This window comes from Siniperca chuatsi, linkage group LG6, assembly GCF_020085105.1.
Source record: "Siniperca chuatsi isolate FFG_IHB_CAS linkage group LG6, ASM2008510v1, whole genome shotgun sequence".
In the NCBI taxonomy this organism is placed as follows: domain Eukaryota; kingdom Metazoa; phylum Chordata; class Actinopteri; order Centrarchiformes; family Sinipercidae; genus Siniperca; species Siniperca chuatsi.
The window spans coordinates 31,195,865-31,221,442 of NC_058047.1; the positions used below are offsets into that span (position 1 = coordinate 31,195,865).

At 39.6% G+C, this 25,578-nt stretch overlaps 1 protein-coding gene across 4 annotated transcripts in view; it reads right to left on the bottom strand.

Moving 5' to 3' along the window:
- st3gal3a (ST3 beta-galactoside alpha-2,3-sialyltransferase 3a) overlaps window positions 1–25,578 on the bottom strand; it is an 81,778-nt gene that overhangs the window by 30,701 nt on the left and 25,499 nt on the right. For all 4 annotated transcript variants that reach the window (XR_006378260.1, XM_044199041.1, XM_044199038.1 and 1 more), the window contains 6 exons: window positions 24,060–24,102; window positions 23,773–23,865; window positions 10,172–10,266; window positions 6,433–6,496; window positions 3,831–3,926; window positions 2,135–2,321 (listed from right to left, as the gene is read on the bottom strand). Coding sequence is in view for 3 of the 4 variants with exons in the window: in XM_044199041.1 (XP_044054976.1) it covers window positions 2,135–2,321; window positions 3,831–3,926; window positions 6,433–6,496; window positions 10,172–10,266; window positions 23,773–23,865; window positions 24,060–24,102 (578 nt within the window). In the remaining variant the exon portion in view is untranslated. The remainder of the gene's footprint in view (window positions 1–2,134; window positions 2,322–3,830; window positions 3,927–6,432; window positions 6,497–10,171; window positions 10,267–23,772; window positions 23,866–24,059; window positions 24,103–25,578) is intronic.

Sequence of the window (25,578 nt, forward strand, 5' to 3'; positions counted from 1 at the left end):
ACAGGTGGAAAAAGCTCACCATGGAGCAATCGTGATCAAAGGATGCTGAGATTATTTCAGGACCCAGAGCAGGATCTAACAGCAGCACTCAGGAGCTCAACAGCAAAGTATGATTGTATACCACATAAACAGGAACGAACAAACTTTCCACAACATGGTAAAAGACTGTAAGAACACTTCAGAAAAGACTGATGAACATTTTCTTCCAGCTCTACTCCAGACGAGTGTCCTACTGACAGATGTAAGATTGTTATGTTGTATACCCTCAGTATTTCTCTGTTGATGTGTGGTGGAGGGCAACTTATGAGACACAATAAATTGAGTTATCACACTACACTCCTACTGTAATGAAGGACAGATACACACCAACTGACAATGATTTAATAGGCTTGCTCAAAACATGTTAGTCCAAAAACAGCACTTGACAAATTGTGGTATAACTGTGTATTAAAAGTATGTGTATGACAAAAGTAAATTTAAGGCTAATACTTGATGTTTTTCCTCTTATACCATCAGAGGTTTTTTCCCAAGTATTGGCCATTGGAAGTTAGGTATAATTTGGTTTTTACTCGCTCTCCATGCTAAATTGGGAGGAGAGGTTTACTAGATTGTACACTTGTGCTAACAGACTCCCTCAGGATGAGAAGCCATGATTCATGGTCATCCAAAGGATAACAAGAGCTAAGTTGCTTGGCCTAAGATGGACTCTGTCAACAACGGCTAGATAAGTATTGTGTCATTAATATAATATTTTTTGGTTTTGATTCATTCCTGTTATGCATTCGGAAACTCAAATAATATGTGTGTATCATAACCTCTATGAGTGAGAAGTATGGGACTTTTGCAGTCCCAAAGGGGGGAATATGTGGTGGAAACTCATAGTTAATACTTATGTTTTATGTTCATAATAATATCATTATAATATCAACTTTGTTCATGTGCAATGATATTCTTGGTTTTGTGTGATACAGCATATGATGACCGTGCACCTTGAAACCGAGCACTGTGCCCTAGACACATGTTTTATGAAGATAATCTGCTGTAATTGGTGCGTGAGGTTACAACCCTCTATGACGAAATATATATACCGTATTATTATCATCAACCAGTAAACCCACTTTGTACTTCACACTTATTTTAATTTTATACTTATACCCACTTGGTACTTAATTTATTTTCTGACCTGTATTATAGTGTATTATATTTTTTGCTTAGTACTTCTCTTCCTGTGTGCACTGACGTGATAATGAGCTGCTGCAACAAAAGAGTTTCCCCTCAGGGATCAATAAAGTATTTCTGATTCTGAGATGTACAAATACTGAACTGTATGCTTGTGTAATTTCAGTCGATTTGCAAACCGATTCAGGCCTTTATTGATTTCAACGAAAGACTTTGCCTCCGAACTTTTGATTTCAACCACAAGTGTAAAAGGAGCTGCGGGGCTGTTGTGGAAACATCACTGTTATAATAATAATAATAATAATAATATAGCAAGATTTGTAATACTGTAGATTAGGCATCTTTCAGTATTAAACAAATTGTCTATTTGTGTTATTTCTATCAGTAACATTCTGTGAAGCTCTGACACGTCAATATATCTATAATCAGTATTGGAGCAGCAGTCATCAGATGCCAGGTGTTTTTCTTTTAAACTATTACTGTTACTGTGCATCATGAGTAGTTGACCTCTCCTTAAAATGAAGCTGAAGTGAGCGAGTATGTTCCTCGGAGCAACGTTAGCCAAATGGAAAGCACCCATGAATATCTGTAACAAATGTTACAGTATTCCATCCAATAGCTTTTCAGAAATTTCAGTGTGTACCAAAGTGGTGGACTGACATTACCATCAACAGAGCCATGCTGCTAGGGTGGCTAAAAATTTGCTTCCATTAGCCTTTTATCTCCTGAATTTTTCTCAAACTTCTGGAATATTTGTGAATTTCTGGTGTTTCCACTCAGGTTTTTCAATGTACAAATTAAAAAATGTACTTAACACTGGTGGATGAAAACATTCTCACTGTCCTCCTAGTGACACTGACTGAATGAGTAATGGAGTGACCCCTATCACCAACTGTCTGGCTACAGCTGCATTCACCAGTGCAGTGGCAAAATAAAGATATTTCAGCTGCCTTACCAGTCTCTGGTTGAAGACCATGTGTCGGAGCCACTTGAAGTCCAGAGCTTTGAAGGCAGAGAGGACAAACAGGGACTGAGTCTCGTAGCGTTCAGTCTTCTGGATGGCCCCCTCTGGATAGGTGATCCTAATGGTGGTCTTGGAGCCGACGTCTTTCTCAAAGCCTTTGACTGGGGCCTCATTCAACCTGCAACACACAGCTGCACAATAAATCAATCACAGAATTCACTGTCCAAAATAATCAAAACTTTAAAATTTTTCATCTAAATCTGCTGTTGCAGAGCACAGAGAAAACTATTTATAATCCAGGTGAGGGAATGAGTGTAAGAGCGGCTGAATTGATCAATGGGCAGTGGTGAGGCTTATGGGAGGTGTAGAATGTGTAATGAAAATATATTTGACAATTGATACAGAGAGGTTGTGATTAACAGAATCTTGGAACCAATACAGAGACAGTACTCAAGTGAAATCAAGTCAATTATATATATAGAGCCCATCATCACTGCTTTACAATTTGTACAACATATGACAGCCTCAGTCCTCAGATATCAAAGAATAAATGAGTCATAATTATATTAGCAAAACAGACAAAAAATACATTAAAAAATAGACAATGGAATTAATAATAAGTGATGATATATATGAAAAGGAAATTAAATGAATTAATATTAAATAAAAATATAGATGCCTCTACCTAAATTAAATTGATAAGTTGGCAATTAAGTAAATAAATAAACAAATACATATCCGAATAAATCAGTATCACTGAGATAAATAAATATGTTTCTTATTACAGAACTCCATTCCAACTCTATTCTGTATGTTTATCTATTTGAAGGCTGGCTTTTATTTCTCGGCAGGTTTTTTTTCCTCTCCCGTGCAGGCCTCTTATTTTTTTCATGGCGTATTTGAGATGCAGACAAAAGCTATCTAGTCACACCAATAGATCATATGTGGTTAAAGTCCTCACTGATCACCCACACCTGCTCCTCATTAGTTCCCAATCACAGCCAGTATGGTCTCCTGGTCTCAGACTCCTCTCTATTCTTCTTTCATTTTCAACTGTTTCTGACTGACCAGACCCGCTTTTGTCTGCATCTCTGCTAAGTGACAGCGCAACCAATCATAATTGTTGACCTGCCCCCAAGTGTCATCCTGAAATAAACACACAATGAATATACTCGGACTATATTAAAACTGAGCTTTATTATAACGTACATATTTATTTATTTCAGTAGATACTGATTTATTTAGATATAAATTCAGTGGCCACTTTATTAGGTACACCTGCTTGTTAATGCAAATAATTAGCCAATCATGTGACAGCAACTCAAAGCATAAAAGCAAGTTGTTCACACCAAACATCAGAATGGGAAGAAATGTGATCTAAGTGACTTTGACTGTGGAATGATTGCCAGGCGGGGTGGTTTGAGTATCTCAGAAACTGCTGATCTCCTGGGATTTTCACACATGACAGTCTCTAGAGTTTACAGAGAATGGTGTGAAAAACAAAAAACATTCAGCGAGCGGATGTTCTGTTCTATTCTATGAATATACTAATTGATTTGTTTATTTAATTGTCTATTATTAATATAATTATGACCCATCTAGTATATGATACTTAGACCATTGATTTACGGAACAAAAAAGTGGCAGTAAAGTGTGTACTGTCTAGTACTTCCGTGTCATATCATACCTGACCACCACATCAAACTTATCAATCCTCTGTCCCAGAGACTTGTTGGTGAGGATTCCTCCGTTCCCTATGATGATGCATGTCTTACAGTTCATACTGTAATACAGAAAAGATGCACCATTATGATGTGTACTACTTTATTCCAGTCATTTACCCCATACAGTATGTTTACTTAAGGGAAAGAACGTCTTAATATTTTTCTTTTGTCTTCTTTTTCTCATAAAAATGCACAAGACCTCACAACAGGCGTGTGTTCAAACTAATATGTTTACCTCCCTGACTTTGACCAGTGGAGGTGAGAACTGGAGAAATGGAGAAATGAATCCCTACAAAAACTCATTTGCTTTTCTTCTGGAGGCAAATTGTGTCAATCATGTGACAGGACAAAAAACACAATCACAAATTGGGATGCCATCCACATCCTTCAGAGCTCATTATCTGTTTATTTCCAAGTAATGGATTCATATTCAGTTACATTCCTAATACCTAGAGGTCTCTAGGTGGCCTTCCTCACCAGTGCTCTTCTTAAACATACTCAGATATTGAGGACGGCCTGCTCAAGACAGATTTACAGCTGGGCCATTTTATTTTAAATGATTAATAGATTGTACTCTGACTGATATTCAGTCCCTTGAAAGTGCCTATCCTTACTCTGATTAGTACAGTAAACCTGTCAAATATTTGTGTGGAATATTCTTTTGTCTTCATGGTGTAGTTTTTGCCAGGAAATTAATTTACAACCTGTTTAGACCTTCCAGATACAGGTCTATTTAAAACACAGTCAAGTAGTTTTTCTGATGATCAGTGTCAATGGTTACAAAAAACTACAATCTCCAAAGGGAAGCACTTTCTTATATGTACTATATTATATATTTATGTATTCATTCATTCTTGATTTCAGTCATTGATATTCTATTGTAGAAATCTATGAGTTCTGAGGACTATTAATGCCACAGTTCTTTATGGTTAGCTTCTTTACTGAGTATTTATACTTCTGTACTAACAGCAGAAGTGGGACAGTGAACACAAGTCAGTGTGTCACACTTTGGTTAATATTCTGATCATAATGTTGTATTGTAGACTCAGTACAACACGTGTCCTGTGTTTAGTCTACTCTGCTTAATTCTGGGTGAAAAAATGAACACATTCCTAATTGTCTTAGCTGGCCGATGAAACAGGGTCTGTACACAGTGTCTGTGAAACTGATGAGGTCCATATAAAGACAAAAACTTCAACCCAAAGTGGAATCAAACAACACAGTTACTACAATAACTGATCTGGATCCAGTCATTAATGTTGGAGTTTCAGGGTAGATGGACATAAGGTTAGGTAACATAGGTCCAATATTTGTAAAAGCCACAAAACGTCCTTCCAAGATATGATTTTGATGATCATGTAAGGAAGCAGTTGGCCAGTGGAGTGAACCAATGACAGTGGAACATTTAGGGGAAAACCACTAGAAAGAGATAACGTCTTTTATTCTCCCCTGGGCTCCAGGAGACATAGGAGATGAAACAAGTATACTGTGTTTTGAAAAATATATTTGAAAAATTAGGTTGAAAAAGTGCTTTGTGTATTGTGTAAAAATAAATTTGTTATTTTGTGTTGAAATAGAGATTCAACCTTATTACTCAATGATGAGTTAAGATAAAATATTGTATTTTTTAAGTTGTCTGTATCGCTGTATGTTTTGTATATATTGGCATTTGTATTTTTCTTGAAAACTCTTTTCTTAAAATATGATGGTAGTGTAGTTTTCTTTACCTAATATGTATGGTGACTTAAAGGTTCTCTATACAAGATTGTAATCATTAATGTAGCAGCAAACAGCTATTTGCTATGTAAAGATACAGTGGAGTAATGGTGTCCTGAGCAGAGATGACGTCACTCTGTGTGTGTTGTCATCCGAGCTTCTCTGCTCTTTGCTTTGGTAGCCGGTCCGAGTGCACGTGCATGTTAGTGCATGTGAGTCCCTCCCTGTGAATCTGTTGGCTTTGAGGAGAGCGATATAATGGCTGTGTCTTTCTCATCTAACACGGTGAATAAAGAATTTATTTCAACCAAACCAGAGTTGGTGATTGTTGGGACAGTGAAAAGACTAACAAAGATGGTTTTGGTGAGTTTTATTTTGTTTTTGTCCAGTTTGAATGAAGTGTGTTTTCCGATGATCTGTGAGGTAAAATTACTGTTTTTCTCAATGGAGTCTGGTGCGCCGTAGCGCCCATTTGTTTTGATCTGAGATGCTGGTGCTCTAGTGCAACATTTAGTGGCACTGAATGTCGCATACAGCTCCTTTAAAAGACGTTGAAATTGATGGACTATACAGTATATAAGCCAAATACCCTTGGTGAATAAAGAGTGGTTTACTGAAGAAGAGTTCTAGAACATGTCTCATTTTAATGGACTGGCATTAAAGCTCACACTGATCGGCACCTCGCTCTGTGTGTATTCTCAAAAGTTATGAACTGACTCCATCAACAGTTTACATATTCTCCTAATGGTAGTTAGGTTGAAAGAGTTGAAAGAAAATGGAAGAAGGGGATATTGTGATGACTGCAGTGCATCAGATCAGAGCATGACAGGACAACAAGCACTAACTTACCTGTCGAGTTCTTCCCCAAGGCCATAGGTCTTAGTAGCTGACAAAAGAATATCTATAATCTTCTCTGCAGATATAAGTGAGAGAAAGAGGCAAAAAGAGAAAACAACAAGTGAGATGAAGATGAAAGTGAAATAATTCTTCCCTCCACATTCCACCCAGCTATGATGCCCTCATCTCCAGCACAACTAGACTAGCTGTGATATATGAGGCAGGCCAGGAGCCAATGGCTGGGTGGGCTGGCACTTATTCATCTTACAGTGTTACACAACCACCAAGGTAGGAACCCATAGACACTCCACTATCTGCTTCGAGGGAGTAATGTATACAGTGTGAGACACTGGACAGAGGGGGAGGCTGTGAAGACACAGCCAGCTGAGGGAACAACATTTTTAAACAACACATTCTCTGCCTGATGAGAGCCAACTGGAGAGAGGTTATGTCACAGTTTTGGAGTAAAATCCTTGTGGTTGTCGTCAGGTTTTACTCATTAGGCTTTGATCCGGGAAAAGTCAGCAATAGGCTTATGAAATAGCTACATCAAACCATGAATCCATTCAACCGTCTCTGAGATTTGTTCAAAATCAACAGCTCATTCTCACAAGCAGCCAGCTCCTCCAAACACTGAATCATGTTGTTGCTAGAGACTGATACATAAAGCATCCAGACAGGGTCAAGAGGTTCAGTCAAAGAAATGGTTCCATTTTTTAGGATATACGCTTATTGGCTTTCATGCAGAGTGAGTTGAGAAGATGGATATCAATATCACGTCTGTGTATTAAGTGTTAAACTGGAGTCGGAGAGTTTAGTATAAAGACTGGAAGCAGGGCAAAACAGCTAGCCTGGCACTGTCCAAAGTTACAAAATATATAATGGAACTATATGGCACTCGGCTTGTGGTACTCAAAGTCAGAATCAGACTCAGAAATACTTTATTGATCCCAGAGTGGAAACTCTTTTGTTACAGCAGCTCACTGTCACGTCAATGCACACAAATATAATACACTGTAATACAGGTAAGATAAATTAAGTACAAAGTGGATATAAGTATAAAATTAAAACAAGTGTAAAGTACAAAGTGGATTTACCGGTTGATGATAAGTATGTACGGTATAATAATACAATGTAATAATACAAGTAGTAAGTAATAGTGCATGAACTGTCAAGTTAAGTGTAGCTTATTAAGATTATTATGAGACGGTGGATATTGCACAGCAGTAATAGAATTATGAATAAATATCAATAAATAGGGAATTTTAAACTGAAGAGTATATTGCACAGCAGTATTAAAACAGAATATTGCACAATTATTTCAAGTATAGCATGTTAATTGTCCAATGACCAGTTTAATGAATTAGGGTCATATAGACTGACACTTAGGGAGGGAGGAGTTAAAAAGTTTGATGACTTCCTGTGGAGCTCTGTGGTGCATTTTGGGGGGATGAGTTTCGCTGAAGGTGCTCCTTTGTTTGACCAGCACGTCATGGAGTGGGTGGGAGACACTGTCCAAGATGGCATGTAGTTTGGCCAGCATCGTCCTCTCTGACACCACCGACAGAGAGTCCAGCTCCACCCCCACAATGTCACCAGCTTTACGGATCAGTTTGCTGAGTCTGTTAGCGTCCGCTACCCTCAACCTGCTGCCCCAGCATGCAACAGCATACAGGATAGCACTGGCCACCACAGACTCATAAAACATCCGCAGCATTGTCCGGCAGATGTTGAAGGACCTCAGTCTCCTCAGGAAATAGAGGCGGCTCTGGCCCTTCCTGTAAAGAGCTTGAGTGTTCTTGTACTTGTAGTCCTCAACAATATCCACACTGACCCCCTGGATGGAAACCAGGGTCACTGGTGCCTTGGCCCTTCGTAGGTCTACAACCAGCTCCTTAGACTTTGTCGCATCGAGCTACAGATGGTTCTGCTCACACCATGAGACAAAGTTCCCCACCACAGCCCTATACTCAGTCTCATCACCACCACTGATACATCCCACCACAGCAGAGTCATCAGAAAACTTCTGATGGTGGTTGAAGTCTGTGGTGTAGATGGTGAAGAGAAAGGGAGAGAGACAGTCCCCTGAGGGGCCCCAGTGTTGCTGATCACGCTGCTCGACACACAGTGCTGCAGATGCACATGCTGTGGTCTGCCAGTCAGTTAGTCAACAATCCAGGACACAAGGGAGGCATCCACCTGCATCGCTGCCAGCTTCTCACCCAGCAGGGCTGGCCGGATGGTGTTGAAAGCACTGGAGAAGTCAAAAAACATGATCCTCACCGTGCTTGCCGGCTTGTCCAGGTGGGTGTAGATACGGTTCAGCAGGAGGATGATGGCGTCAACTCCCAGCCAGGGCTGGTAGGCGAACTGAAGGGGGTCCGGGAGGGGTCTGACCATTATGTGGGAGGTCAGTGCCACCGGTCTGTAGTCCTTGAAGCCACTGGGACGTGGCATCTTCAGCACAGGAACGAGGCAAGATGTCTTCCACAGAATAGAGACCCTTTGAAGACTCAGGTTGAAGACATGTTGAAGGACTCCACATAGCTGGGGGGCACAGGCTTTTAGCACCCCAGGGCTAACTCCATCGGGGTCTGCAGCCTTATTTGATTGGAGTTTCATCAGCTGTCCTCTCACCCGGTCAGTAGTCATGAGATGGAGCTACGGCAACAGGAAGCATGCACGTTGGCGCATGCGCACACAAAGTGCCAATTTTCTTTCGAAAAACTCAACAGCATTGTCTCTTTCCAAAAATCATAACCCAGTTACTCAAGATAAGCCACAGACATTGTTGTGGTTGTGGTTTCATGTAGGAACTATCGATAGAAAGAAAAGAATTCCTTCATGAAACTGCTCACAACAAATCTGTGCATTATCTTGAGTAACCGGGTCATAATTTCTGGAAAGAGACGTTGCTGTTGAGTTTTTCAAATGTATTTTTTGGCACTTTGAGCACCACAAGCCAAGTGCCATATAGTCCCATTATATTAAAAAAATGACATCTCTATGACTGATATCTCAAAAACTCTGCAACTCACACCAAAACAATCTAGATAGATAAATAGCACTACAGGTAATTAGAAAATAAGTATTTTTGATTTGGGGGGAACTGTCCCTTTAAGTGGTAACGGTGAAATTTTTGACTGTGTGATCTATGATTTTACTATTTTGTTGGCATCTTTGATGCAAAGTGATCATTGCTGTGGCGTTTTGCTTGCCAGGAACCATTTGCTATCTAGAAAAGCAAATTCAAAAGCTTTTATGAACTGGCTACAGTCTAGGTAAAGGTATAATTTCTGCAATATCTAATTTGCCGACTGAGATATCAATCTTTGCTGGCAAGTTTCCTCAGTTGCAGCTAGTTAATTCTGTGAGCTGGTCAAATTATGAAAAGAAACTCTTGGCTATTGGCTGGTAAATGTCGACTGTATAAAAGACTCTTGCCTGAATAAAAGCACAACACAAATCTTTTTGGTATTCAAAGGATAGACTGGACGGTGTCTTTTTGCCACAGTGAGATCATGAATGCAGCCGTGGGGGTCACTAATTCACCCAGGGATGCTTAGTTGAGCACCAGGGTGTGAGAATATGTGTGTAAAGAGCTTTGTATGCTTCAAACGAATGTCAGTTTGTTTAACAGCATCTGAAACCCAACAATTTCTGTAACTCTCTGAATCAGACAATTGAGGGGTGTGAAAGTAGGCAAGGTTTGAACTTCTCTTTCAAACCCATAATAAATTCATAATCATACCTTGTGATTTTACACCAAACGGAGGTGAATAATCACCAATCTTGAAGAATCGTTTGTAATTTGCATCAAGGAACATGGGCGCCAGTTTGGTAAACCTGTTGATATAAAACAAAACATGTTACAACAAGTAAGAATGAAGAAGTGTTATTCATTAATGCAATATCTGTCCGAGACCCATACGGCCCTGATGTCTGTAGATGCACTGATTAATGGCAGAATGCTTAAGAGGATTTAGAGCATCGAGTTTCAGCTAATCCACAGTCTATCTGAATTTACCTTCATCAAAACAAACTCAGAGACAAGTATGAGGGACAGGATAGAGCTGCAAATTTCACACAGTGAGGCTGAGAGCAGATGTCCACAACTGCCACATGTGCTAGGAAACCTATGTACAGATGTAACATTGTTTGAAACAAAAAAGAAAGACAAATAACTGATTGCTATGGTTGCTACATGAGAATAAAAACCTATTCTGAAATGAACATGTCTTTATGACAGATGAACAGTGTACTAGTACCTTCATCGTCGTGTCCCAGAGCGCTACCTGGATAGTACATGTTTAAAGGGATATTTTCACACTGATGTTAATGGATAATGGTTGTAGACCATGTATAACAAATGGTTAAACAGTTAGATTTGGCAGAACAGACTCTGCTCTCTGAAGGAGCTCTCAAAGAATCTGAGCAGCAACAAGAATTCTGCTGGAGCATTAATCCCCCTCTTAACAAACATGCATTATACATAAACAAACATTAAATCTTAGATGAATCAACAATACCAAAAGTTTAGCACATAAGGAGGAGGTTGGGGTGGTGGAAGAAGCTACAGCAGCAAACCCTGATTTGCACGTAGCCTGGGAAAAGACAGATGCAATCAAATTTGTGTTCTGGCCAATGAAGTATAGTCTGCCCAATACTGGATTTTTGAGGTCAATACTGATACTGACATTTGAGACTTTAAAAAAATCTGCTAATTATATATCGGCCAAATAGTATTTTTTTTAACACAGACACATAACATAAACAATCTTGTATTGTGCAGCAATTTGTACTCCAAATTTGTACCGCAATTTCTTGTTACTCATCGGCCGACATATGCACCAATACCAGTATATATGCAATCTGGGTTTTATCTTTTAGACACTTGAAATGACAACTGAAAATGAGGTCACACACACACCAAAACAAATGGTGGGTTCTCGTGGTTCTCCTTGGCAACACGTTAAGTCAAAAACATTTTAAAAAATACCACCAAGTAGTAGTGGTAAAAGCAAACATTGTTTTGGGTGTGTGCTGCATACCCTTTGAAAAGTATTCAGTATTAAAGGTCCAATATTATGCTCATTTTCAGGTTCATACTTTTATTTTGGGTGTCTTTTAGAAAATGTTTACATGCTGTAATGTTAAAAAAAACCATTATTTTTCTCATACTGTCTATTGCTGCAGTACCTCTTATCAGCCTCTGTGTGAAACACTGTTTTAGTGCGAAAATCAGTCTGCTCTGATTGGTCAGCTCCCACAGACCTGAGCATGTACTGCCCACCAACTTCCTCATCAGCTCTGCCGGTGTTTTTGCAGCCAGGGAATCACTGTAGCAAACACTTCTACCATGAATATCACCACAATAACCGCTTCTAAACCAAAAACTTGACCACAGCACATGTTCGAGCATGACTCTGACCCGACACAGTGGACAAATGAACAACATTGGCAATCAAGATTACAGGTTTCCCTGATGTTTTCCTCAGGTAAATACAGCTATTTATATTCTGTCATTCAATGTTAGGTTAATATTTATGCATAAACTCTCTAAACCATAAAAATACACTCTGTTTTACGCTTGTCTTTACTGATAAATTTGTCAGAAGTGACCTACAGAGCGCAGTGAAGTAGAAAGCATTGTGAAGAGATACAGAGGTAACGTGTTAGCATGTAATGTTGGGTGGAAAGTATGATATGAAACAAATAGAAGATGTTAAACATTAGTCAAGTAATTATTTCTAGTAAAAACGATACCTAATAAACATTATCAAAGTAATAGTATAGTGATGATGGCAGCTACCCACATGTTATCCTCTATGTACACATTAGTTACATCAGACCAGTGACACTTATCATAATGATGCAGAAATATACCTGGAATAGACTTTATCGTGTACCATGTCAACATAACATAAGGTGGAATACTGATCTTACAAAGTAAATTGCTTATGTACTTGAAATACAGCTCAGTATTTTACTTGTCAGACAATTATTACCATATTTATATTTTACAATGTTTGTCACAGCTGCAGATTATCTGTTTAATATCCTTGCAAAATACTGTAGAAAATATTGTATCAGAATCAGAAATCAGAAATACTTTATTGATCCCCGAGGGGAAACTCTTTATAACTTGTATAACTTGTACTGTAATCTGCCAACACCATAATGAAGTTTGACTGTGAAACGGAGAAATGTCTTGTGTTACAGTCACTATTTACTACATGTAGTTAAGGATTACTAACAAAACATTCACATTTTCATAGTCAGGATGTTAAATGGACCAGGTTTTTTGACACATCTACATGCATGAAATCAAATAGGTTTTTCATAAAACCTTTGTGAAGAACATGATATATATATACTCTAATACCACAGGACCCTTACTTCTAAATTTAAAAATGGCCAAAACTCCCACAAAAAAGTGTGTATATATAATGCACAAAGTAGCAAAGCCATAACTAATGTAAAAAGTCCAGATCATGTCCTCCATCGGGGGAAAAGGGTTTCTTGTATACTGAAGCTGTCAGCTCTCAGGTCACAGTGGTCATCCTGACGTGCCCTCCTGTCGATACTAGAGCTACACAATTAATCCATTTTTTGATAAAAGGTCAAATGTGTGACAACACATCTTTGTAATGAAGTAGTGTAGTGCTGCAGAGATGTCCTGGCCTACAAATCTTGTTCTCTAAATGTAAGAAAACCCCACCAAATGTCACATCATCATGATTTTAATGGGTTTTTCAGTGAAAATGAAAACTGTAGTAATTGTAATAGTGTAGTAATTGTAATAGTGATGCAAAAATGATCATTCCCACTAATTATGAATCATATCATAATCATAGTATCTAAATCATTGCAATATGATTTTATGTACCATATCATGCAGCCCTAGTGGATATAGAGACTTCCTGATGCTGCTGGATGCTGTGTTGTCATCAGGCCTTTGCTAGACTGAAGCACGACACCTGCTCAGCAATAACTTCCTCTTCTGATGGTTTCCCAGAGAGTAGAGTCTGGTGGGTTCCAGAAACACCTTACAAAAACAAGCTTTATCAGGTCACTAACATAACCTGTAAAACATAGCAGATTCAGTGTTACTTGTACATTATACCGTCATGATGTTTTATCAGTGCCAACCATGTACAACTACAGATAAATTTGATCTTGAATGAAGGAGAAGCATGTAGGTGTGTGTTGATCACAGTACTAATGTCAAGGTGATTACAGTATGACCAGTGGAAACCAAAATGACAGAACATGTGTGAAGTGACCCGCCTGCCTGTAACTGTGTAATTCTTGAATCTAGCTTGTTATAGCATACCATGTGATATTTAAATATTTTTCTTCTTTAATTCGCTTTCTATAAGGATCACTCCCAGTGTTGATGTAGCCTGATGATTTCAACTTCAATGTGAATATATTGTCAAACTATTACTTCATATCTATGTGCCGTTACAATGAAAAAAAGTATCAAGAGAATTTGAAGCAATATTTAACATTTGGATACCTACAAACTTTATATTTTACCTGTAACATTACAGATAGCAAAACCATGTGTGCAAAGTTGAATTATTGCCCATTATAAACAAAAATGTAAAAGGAAATAAAACTTTGCAGCTAAACTAACAAACATTAAATTTCACTAACCTCTACTTCTAACATGTTCTTGGAAAGTTGAGTGCCAACAGATCTTCGGTCTAGCAGCCAATACTCCGGGAAGGTCTGGCCTGGGAACAAGGCCTAATGGATCCATAAAAATAAATGTTAGGAAATGCGTCAGGTTGGAGATAGGGTGGTAATATTGCTCGAAGGACTGCATAATTTATTTTTTATCGCAAAATGTGGATCATAATATAGCTACATGTACAGCTACATTCACAGTTTATACTGCTCACCCAGCTCTGCGCCGATCAGCACACCTCTGTCCGCCCTGACAGCAGCACACCGCGGCTCCAGTGTTGCCAACTTGGCGACTTTGTCACCAGATTTAGAGACTTATTCAGACCATCAGGGAAAAGGCGAGAAATATATTCAAATATATTGTAATTCATTCCCATGCATGCTGCACAGCTCTTCTGCCAACAGTGTCTCTCCCTCTCCTCTTGCGCTGTGTGTGTGCAGGCAGTCAGAGTGCGGCGTGTCGGCAGTCAGCTTCACTCCGCACTTTTCTCTCCGGATCTCTGGATCAGGATGTTATAGCTTGTAAATAGTTCATTTGTGCGTCTCTCTCACTCTTTCTCTCTGGATTAAGATCTTACTACAGGTTGTAAATATGTTATTGTAAATAATATTGATCTTCTCCCTCCTCCCGCCCTTAGTAGATTTTTACTTTTTTTTTTTAACTTAAAATACATAATATCCCCATAATGAGTTTGTGATTATTTGGCCAAAGATTTCTCTATCTACATTTTATGTCTTAAATTAAGGTGATCTCTCCCTCACTGCACTAAGCTTTATGTAAATGAATGCGTGATGATTTCATCAACAAGCAAATGAGTGGATGATGTCATCTGGTGACATTTACGGACTTTTGGAGCTAGTGCTAGCCAGTTTCATTGGAAATAGGGTTGCCAGGACATTGGGCTACTTCTGAAGTGCTGCCGCGGGTAGAATTTTTTTGTCCGCTTGTTGGGTAGACCTATTTTGCATACAAATTACATTAATATCTGTAAATAAAAATCCATATTTTAAATGATATTATTTATTTATAACCAAATCCTACCAAACTGACTCCAGATCAGCACGTACATACATGGACATGGGACACGTCACACACACATACACGACATGCCCAATGCTCTCCGCCCGCTTCTCAATCCCAACTCTGCTTGTTAGCGAAGCGAGCAAGTTAATCCCAGCGAGAAACATGACTTACGTATATGGTGACTTAGTATTCAGTTAAAATAAGGTAGTGCATTACCTACAGCAAATATGTATCAAGTAAAAACAGTAGGCTACAGTCATGTTCATTCATAATATTATAAAGAGTTCGGTCTAGACCTGCTCTATAGGAAAAGTGCAATGAGATAACTTCTGTTATGAACTGGCGCTGTATAAACAAAATTAAATTGAATTGAATGTTGTCCAGGCAGGGAAGAAGAGGGACAAGGGAAGAGAAAGCGAAAAGACAAAGCAACAGGTTAGTTTGTGTGTCAGTGAATTATTGGTTTACACTTTCACAGAGCTATATTTTATTTATGATAATATACTGTAACTAATTACACAACGCCACTTCAGGACCTAGGTGAAAGAACTGTTTAAGGAAAACTGCATTTAATGCTGGCACACAAAACATTTATGGTGTTGCTTTGTAGATGTTACAATACAATGATAGCAATGCTGTTGGAATTTGGCCATTGGGCTGGTTCTGTCACACAGACCTGGCAACCCAGATTGGAAAAGAGTTGGCAACACTGTGTCGCTCCCTCACTCTCGCTGATCCACTCTCTTACTCCGCTGGTTTACCATTAGCCTGCACTCTGCTGCTAAAACACTAGTGGTACCTAAAACTGTCAAGACCGCACAACTGGCCAAGTCCTTGCTCTTCAATACAACTGCTAACAAAACTTTCTGTCCTCAACTTAACGTTACATTTACCAACATAAGTTTGTTTACACAGTCTTTCCCTCCCACAGACCGCTCATCAGCCAGCCTCTGCTAGTGATGCACTCCCAACATCTAACGTTAGTCCTCTGAGGCCGAGACTAACAATATTACAAACCAACTAAAATAGTAGGCGACACCAACAAAGTGTTTGCTTTGGAGTCACATTACAGTTACAGCACTAACTAGCTCAGTTGCAAACAAACTAATGTTATAACATGCACATAGCTAACACGCAATGTTCTCGCACACACATATGTGGACAGGGCTAGCTAGCGGCACCACAGCCAATGAAATGATCAACTCTGTAATCTACTTTATTAAAATGTTTTTTACTTACCGTTTCAGTGCTTGGGGAAGGGTCCCGGATCATTGAAATGGATCCTTTCTTCACTATTAATTTGGATAGTCCTCCAGCGTCGTATAGCCCCTGATTCTGTACGTTATGCACTCCAGTGTAAAATGTGCTGTACACACCCTAAAAGACTTGGGACAGGTCGAGGCAAGTCTCCAAAAATAAAATCCATCCACTTGTGTTTCTCTTTTGGAAGGCTGTGCAGTGATTTGCTTGATGCACTGCAGCCAGGAATTATGCACTATTCGTGGCTGGTTTTCAGCAACATGGCTACTTGCCTTGCTTCGCAGTTTGCACTAGAAGCCAGCAGTGAGGGGGCGGGGTTATGGAATTTTTTAGCTCGACGACTATTGGTTATCCGGTTTCGACATTGAAACCGTAGCAAATTCTTACTGGCTTGTCAAGCTGGGGGCCATCTTGTTGAGGGGGGGGCTGGAGGAATGGCAGTAGTAAGTGATGTCACATTTTCACAGCTTTTATTTTACCCCTCCGAGTTTATAAAAAACACAACACATTCAAAACGTATTTTCATGATATGGGACCTTTAACGTGTGATATATCCATATAATCTGCAACAGGGTACTAGAGCATGGGTAAACCTTAAACTATTATACTATATGGATGTATACAGTAGCAGTGCATTTATAATGAAGGTGTGCTCAACATTGCATTTCACTCAAAAATAACAAAGTTAAGTGTATTCCATTAGTTTGTTGCTTCAGAGGATTAAACATGTTACGCTCTATTTAATCCTCACATCTGTCTCTACTTTGGGGGATTAGGCCTTAATGAATGCCAACACAGTTGAGCTTCTGGACATGTATGAACTATATGTACAGTATGTATGCATGTATGTATGTATGTATGTATGTATTGAGCGATGACAAAACATGATTTTATAACCAAATAAAAATTTACCATGTTGCCATTGAGTGTCCTCAGATTTCCACTAACCACACCCACATTCCATGTGAAAGAGTTTAATTTAAACTCTAACTGACGAAAAATCTAGGAGCAAAAGTCTGAAAATGGTCAGTAACTAAAATGAGGAAACACAAACTAGGTAAAAAACTTACATTTCATAGAGAGGAGCTAAATTGACTTTCCTGGAATACTGGAAGGCAACTAAGTACGTGCTCTGTCAGGACACTGATTGCAAAAGTAAAAAGAGTTTTTGACCAGACCAACCACATTCATAATGTTTTGAAACACTACAAATAAAAAATGTCTCCCTTTAGGAAAAAAATACTTAATACTTAAAATGTATCAGAAAATGCATCAAGTCCTTGTCAAAACCAGTTAACAGTTTGTACTTTGAAAAGTTGTACAAAAAAACCCTTGGCTTTACATGCTAATATAATATGTGTCCACTTTTGAAAAATGAAACCTTCAAAAGGTAACATGTACATAAACCCGAACAGGAATTTGCTGTTTGTTTAACCGAGTCAACCCCTGCAGCTTTGGCATCTTGTTTCTTTTCATGTGTAATAAATATCACATAATGAACCACACAATTTGGCAATCCAAAACACCTGCTAATCAGTGAATGTCAGAAGGTCTATGAAACAAGTGAAAGAAAAATGTTCCTGAAAACGCTTTAACATAGTTAAGAAATCAGCTACTAATGATGCATCTTGCCCTTCTGTCTCCATACTGTTTTGGTGTCTGATGGTGTGTTTTGATGTATTTATCCAGCTTGAACGTCATGCTATAAAAGCAGTTGGTTCAATCCGTATAAATCAAATGGTAAATGGCTAAATACAGTATAGCACTTTTATCCAAAGCATTTTAGAATTTGGCCTCTCATTCCCCGATACACACACACACACACACCGATGGTAGCGAGCTACCATGCAAGGTGTTGGCCTGACCATTGGAAGCAATTTGGCCTTTCCAGTGATCAGTGGACGACCCGCTCTACCTCCTGAGCCACTGCCCCACGAACGGAATTTATTTCCCAAAATCACAAATTAAATTAAATAAGTACACCTACACCACAATCTGGCCCTGTGATTGGAAAATGCCTAAGGTGCAAGGTGTAAGTGACAAAATAATGAAAAGACTAAACTTACATGAAAATCAGCAAAATACATAACTACAGATGCATTTTGAAATTTCAAGTTGCATTCAAGTTTTATTGAAATTCAAGTTTTGTGTGAATTATATTTTCTGTAATCTGAAACCACTTAACCACTTTCCATAGGTTGTGCTCTACTTAAGTGACCTTCTGTCACTGCCAGTGCAGACTACAAGCTTAGACCCCATTCCACTCAATATTGTGCTGGTTATTAAAATTTGGTACTAACCGATATGCCCGAGTGTGCAGCCAGTGTCAAAAATGCTAAATGAAATGGGTAAATCAAAGCGAAAACAACACAGGGCAGCTACACTCACTCACAACTGGAGACCATCAGCCCCCCACCTTCTTTTAACCTGAAGGTATTGTGACGGCCCCAGCGCCCTTTGTCTTTTGGTGACAGACAGACCGTCCTTCTGGTGAGGTAAAAAACCATGCTCAGTGTCTGTATCATTCAGAATGATATGTTGGTGAGAAAGTGTTGCAGGTTTCCCACGATGAGTCTGGCCACTTTGGCAGCCTGGGTCGCTGCATGTCACCCGCTCTCTCTCTCCCACATTTCCTGTTTCTCTTTAGCTGTTCCTATCAAATAACATTTCTGCTTACAAAAAGTCATGCTATACATGTCAGCTAGACAGCAAACCTAATCAGAGCCTAAAACCTGCTCTGCTGTGCCCAATACCAGCTATAAGTCAGCCTTTTGATCATCTTATCGTTGACTGTGTGGGCCCATTGCCTCCGTCTAAATTGGGTGCTTGTTAACTGTTAACAGTGATGTGACTATTGAGTCAGAACAATGTATGTATTTTATATACTGTACCTGGAAGGTTGCTCGGTGTCTCTGGATGATGTGGTCATCTACTCCGATGATTGCTCGATCATGGCAAAAATCATAATCCCGATTATTTTGGTCACTATTGAGATCACGATTATTTAACACGATTACTCATTGACTTAGGAAACATCATGCATTTATTGAACTTTTTAGGGCTGACCCGAATGCTTTGAAGCTTGGAAGCTTCTACTGTCTTGGAAGCCATGGTAATGGATAGTAATCGAACTTTAAACGGCATCTTAGATTAATAATCGTTTTATCTTGGTTATCTAGTTTTTTCGTTGGAAGCCAAAATCGTAATTGAAAATAAAATAAAATGAATCGCCCAGCCAGTTAAGTCAGTTATTACTGGTGTTTTTGTAGGAATATTTCTACTGTGGTTGCACCCCTTACAAACCTGTTGAAGGCTAAGGTGGACTATGTTTGCTAAAAGGCTTTTGAGAGTATTAAAGCCCTTCTTTGTATTGGCCCTGTTTTGGTGGCTCTGCAGGGGGATAAAACTTTAAACTTGAGATAGATGCAAGTTATGTGGGCACAGGAGCAGTGTTGTCACAGTCTGACAATTTGGGAGTGGATAAGCCAGTTTGTTTCTTTTTGAGGAAATTCAACAAACATCAGCTGAATTATTCAGTATTTGAAAAGGAACCACTAGCTTGGCTTTGCAACATATCAGTGCGTACGTTAGCTCTATGCCTGTGGTGATCTTCACAGACCACAACCCGCTAACCTTTCTTAGTTCCCTGCAGTGTCTTAACCAGAGGCTGATTCGCTGGGCTATACTGCTCTGGTCCTATAGCCTGGACATTCGCCATATCAAAGGGCGGGACAATGTGGTAGCGGATGCATTGTCTCTGGCTCCTGCCCAGTAATTTCTTTAGTGTGTTTTTATTTGCTCTCTGCTTTGTTCCCATCTTTCTAGGTCAGTCTCTTTCCTCTTAAATCAGCTTCCAGGATCCAGTTGCTGAGGCTGGAGGGGGGAATTAAAGGGTCGGTAGGGGATGTAAGCGGGGTGGCAGGGATCCCTTAGGGACACAGACTTTGGGTCCTGTATGTTCGTGTGTCTTGCAGGTCTTGGCTGGATGGAGCTGAGGTGTCAACCTCACCAAAACGCTGTTCATTTCTTTTTTGCGTCGCCTTTTTTTGTCTTACACTGACGACACGCGCCTCACATTATCCACTGCATTCATGGACTCACGGATTACGGATTCTGACTTTCACACCTCATTGCAGTTATCATTGTAACAAAATTTCAGTTTGTTATTGCTAAGCTTGGCGTGCATCTCCCTTCTTTGTGCAGCCTGCTAGTCAGTCATAATAGTGCAATCTCTGCCCGTCATCAACGCAAACGTTCAGTCAGTTCGTGGAGTACATGCAACAGCATTGTGGAGAAAAAATGGACAGCACAGAGAAAGGGAGGGTGAGAGAAAAAGAAAATGTGCAGCTGACAGGGAGCGTATTAAAAGGAGAAACGGCCTGGAGGAAAGTGCAGCTAAATGCTGCAAAATTACAGATATATTCACTAGCAAGGAACAGTTTTAGTGTTAAGACATAAACAGTATGTATACTTGCTAGCAGTCATGTCACTACTACCCTTCCCAAGTTGATTCTATGTTTTGTATGTGTATTAAAAAAAACTAATAAATCAACATCAACACTTCATCATCAGCATTAATCATGCTCTTCTCTTGCCTGTTAGTGGCATTACATGAAAAGTTATCAAAATCATCAGGATTCATCTTCTGGGGACCATGTGAGTGGTGGTGCGAATGACCGTAAGGCCGTAAAAATGTTGTATCAAAGTGATTAAATGTGTAAAAACATGATGGTTATTCCATTCAAGTGAAGCAAATGAATAGATTTGAAATGTTTCTTGAAATTGTTTTTTGACAAAAAGAACTGAAGCAACAACAAATTAAATAAAGAACGGTTAACGAGGACAGAAGAAAGTGGAGCATACAAGATAAAGATATTTCTTTTGAAGCAGCAAGAGTTTATGATTGACTCCATCTCTGTTAGAGTATCTGGCCAGTCTTCTCACCTGAATAACCTGCTGTCAGCTGCAGCAGAGGACCCAGCTGAGCAAAGACAGCTAAATAAATGGGTCAAGGATGCCCTGGGCATTTTACCAGTCTTTTCTCCTGAAGAAAATCCTCACGTGTTATTTTAACAGGTTACAATCTGGACTCTGAGTACACTTCATTAACGCTGCCGTCTGAAGGCCCTGGTGAGTTTGAGGGTTGCGTGTCTCCAGTGCTCAGAGAGTAAGTGGATAAGTGAACCGGCCTGAAGTTTTCTCACGCACTGGGGCAACAGCAGAGCAGAAGAGGACAAAAATAGACCTACACAATCCATGGGCCCTTTCATACTACTGCATCTTCTGACTCATTTTATACATAGTGCTAAAAACATAAGCAGGTGAAGGGCTTTCACAGTGTGGGGACTTCTTCGGGCTTTAATAATGCAGAGGCAGAAATGGGATCTTTCCTCTATTATACCACTTTGAGCTCAGAGAGCTTTCTATAAAATAAGACTATTTGACTAAGAATACTTGATTTAGGCCAGTTATTAGGCATACAGTAGGTGAATTAGGTGGTTCTTCAGAGCACCACAATCACAGGGTGAACTTTACCGTTAGGCAAGGTAAAAGAGCTGGCACTAAAAGAGCCCCTAACAGCTATAGATATATTACGATGTTAAGATATAAAACAATATTATTTATTTATATGTATATAAATCCATGTTAATATTTAACTAATTTACACCCTGCAATAATTTACAAAATGCCTTCAAAGCTTCTTTTGTCTTTGTGAGGCGAAAGGTCCGTAGCCGGGTATCGAACCGGGGATGTTGCAATCACAATATATGTTATGTGTCTTAACTATAGGCCACCACGATGCAACTGAAAATGTTAAAGTCCAACACTGGCAAAGTACAGTTACATTCAAAAGCAGCACAACCACCTTCCTTTTTAAGAGAACTATGCATGCACAAACATGCTTCCATGCAATATGGAAGCGAGGCTCTGTTGTCCCATAGGCAGACGAGCATGCTACTGTAGGCACAGCTGAATGTTGAGACAGGCTTGTACAGCTTATGTCTGCTATCAAGATTGCAACATTTAGGAAATTCTATGAAGCTATATGACAAGCACCAAATGCTGCTACATTAAAACATAGATATTTAACTGGATATTTGAAATTGAAAAATATGTATGTAATTAATCTCTTCGGATTAATTCATCTTTTACATTTTAGCCATCCTAACTATATAGATAAAATGTTCCTTTTGGGGTGGGAACATGGGCAATACATGCAGACTTTCTTGCTATGAGGCAACAGTGGTAACCACCAAACCACTGGTGATCACATGCATTCAGAGTACCATGACTGTTAACAATCCAACTAGCAGGCTGTAAGTCAGTCTGCCACCCTTCTGACCGTTGGCCTGGTTTCAGGTCTTCTATGACTTCTAAGCTGCTACTCACAGCTGAGGGGGTGTTCCATTCGGAACTACTTTCTAAAGGGGTTTTCCTGGTCGGGCTTACCATAGTCAGGGTCCTGTTTAGCACTCTAGATCAACTGATAATTTGTGGATTCACTGTGCTAATGAGTAGAACATGGAAAGGATTAGACATCACAGCTGAATGCTGGACTGTAACAGAGAACCGCGGTCACACACGGGATAGAAAACAATGGCGAGTCTGTTGTCAAAGCAAAAGTACAACTGTTTACAAAGCAGGAACTACTTCTGGGTAAATGCAAGTAAGGAAAATACAGTGAAGACTTCAATGAAGACTATTCAACCAACAAAAGGATTAGAACGGTCAGTCTGGCTCAGTTCACCTTGTAACTGGAACACAAAACTAAATATGGAACTATCTGGATTACAGAGCCAATAAAGACAGACTCTAATCAAAAACTAATTTTGTGTTCAAACTGAATATTGACAACTGACATTACAGTGGCTGTGTCCAGCTAACCAAACGTACCAACTATCTGTGTATATAAAGTTTGTCTGCAGGGTTTTATAGTGGGGGTGCCCTGCCTTGCCTGAAATAAAGAGTGCCTCTACTAACTTTCGAAGAAATGATTACATATTTATGAAATATTAAGCTTTTTAAGCATGAAGGAAACAAGCAGCGGAACTACATCAAAGGCCACATAATTAATGAGTGAGGTGATTGTTTAAACTGTCATCTAGTAGCTACACTGATAATGAGATGGGATGCATCAGGTTCTGTCTCATTCAGCTCAGAAGGTGAAGGATTGATCGATTACATCATTTGTTTGCCTCACAGTAATTAATCAGAGCAGCAGGCTGCAATGTTCGGAAAAAACCTTGTTAACCAATGTCCTGGGTCATACATGAGGGACACACTGATCACAACATATCTGACAATTACGTTTGATGTCTGAAATGCTACAAGCTCACTTCAATTGTTTAGAAACATATGGTAAGTATTCTTACTTTGGATAAATGGCTGTCATCTTGGCAGCTGCAAAACCAGGCTTACAGGCTCCCTCACTGAGATTGCCGTACTTGTACATCAGCTCCAAAGGCCTGTAGACACGGAGCAGTGATTAAATATTCACACACAAATCACTGTATACATACAGTAATTATTACACGAATACTTTAAATAACGGTAGCGGCAATTCAACAGTGCTGACCCTTGCACATTATGCCATCACTGATACTGCACATGAAAACAAGCCCTGTGAGTGGGAAGTGAAACTAGTAAAATGTATACTCACAGACGACCGTCCAGCTTCAGAAGGAACCCTTGATTGTCATACACTAGACAAAGAAGAAGAAGGTTAATATCATGACAATATGTGATATGCCTTAACATGTAGAATATCAGTTATTTATAAGCTTATTTTTGTGACAATGATGTAATGTAATGTGGTGAAATCAAGCAGCAACTTCCAGGGCTGAAACCAAAGTGCCAAACACTGCAGTTCAGTGATTGGCCACCAAAAGGGAGTCAACCCCCATGGACCCCATGTTAAAATGCCCAACTTTACAGCAGAAATAAACATGTTTACAGCCTGGTACAAAAATGGTTTTGGTCTCTATAGCTAATGACTCATGATTACTGTGAGGGGGGTGAACCTGTTTAAATTAAAGTTCTGCGTAATTAAGGGTGTGGCCGCTTTGAGTGACAGGTGGGGGATGAGGCTGACGTCACCGCTAACGGTCTGCTGTCTGCTAGCCACCCGTCACCTCAGCGAGTCACCGAACTTGACCTCTCGGCCGTGTTTGTGCCTTTTGGAGACTTTTACATGAAAATATCTTAATATGGCTTGGTGTGCGGTTACTTGTACCAACAGAAGCGCATTTCTCTGCGCCAGTCAACAAGCGATTCTGCTCCTCTGCAGTCACAATAAAGAGCTGATCTTTATAATCTCATTCATTTATAACTTGTGTTTCTGCAGGGCGTCGCTTCTTCTGCAACAATGAAGTTAAAAGGTTCGCCTTGTGTGATCTGCGGGGAGGGGTACACACACACACACACACACACACACGTGTGTGTCTGCTTGTCTTTATTGCTCTGTTTAGAGACAACTGACAAATATGTGGAATAAGGTGGAATAAGTATGTAATTTAAAAAACACAATCACAATGGATGGATGGGCAGATCTTGATATTTCATCATGGAGAAAAAAACAAAACAAAAAAAAAACCCCCCCACAAATATCACTCCAGGAGAACAGTGGGGAGAGGGGCAGAGAAATCAAAAGGTTTGCAAGCATGGGTTATTATTTATCAGAATCAGATCATTTATATCATATATAATATCAATTTATATTGTTTATAATAAATTATCAGTGTTTTCTTGCCAGATTCACTCACGGCACGCAAACAAAAGAGCTGAAGCTATCGCTGCTGAGCGCTGTTACGGACAGAGCAGGCCGGAGACACCAGTAAGAAACAGGAGGTTTTTATTGTACACGTAATAGATTGGCAAATAGGAAATGGCACTGATACCATCCTTTGACTAGCCGAACTGGAGATCTGAGGCTGCAGAGGCGTACACAGGAGACTGGAGATCTGGGGCTGAGAAGACACTCACGGGAGACTGGATACACACGGAGCCAGGATCGGGAGCTTTGGAACCAAGAAGGCGTCTTGATGTAGCGAGGTAGAGTCCGTAATGTCGTTCTTTGGCTGGATACTGTGATCTGTCCTTTTCCGAACGAGACCGGACACTGACTGAGCTGATGAATGGGGTTTTATAGTGAGGTGAAGTGCTGATTAAGTGCAGGTGTG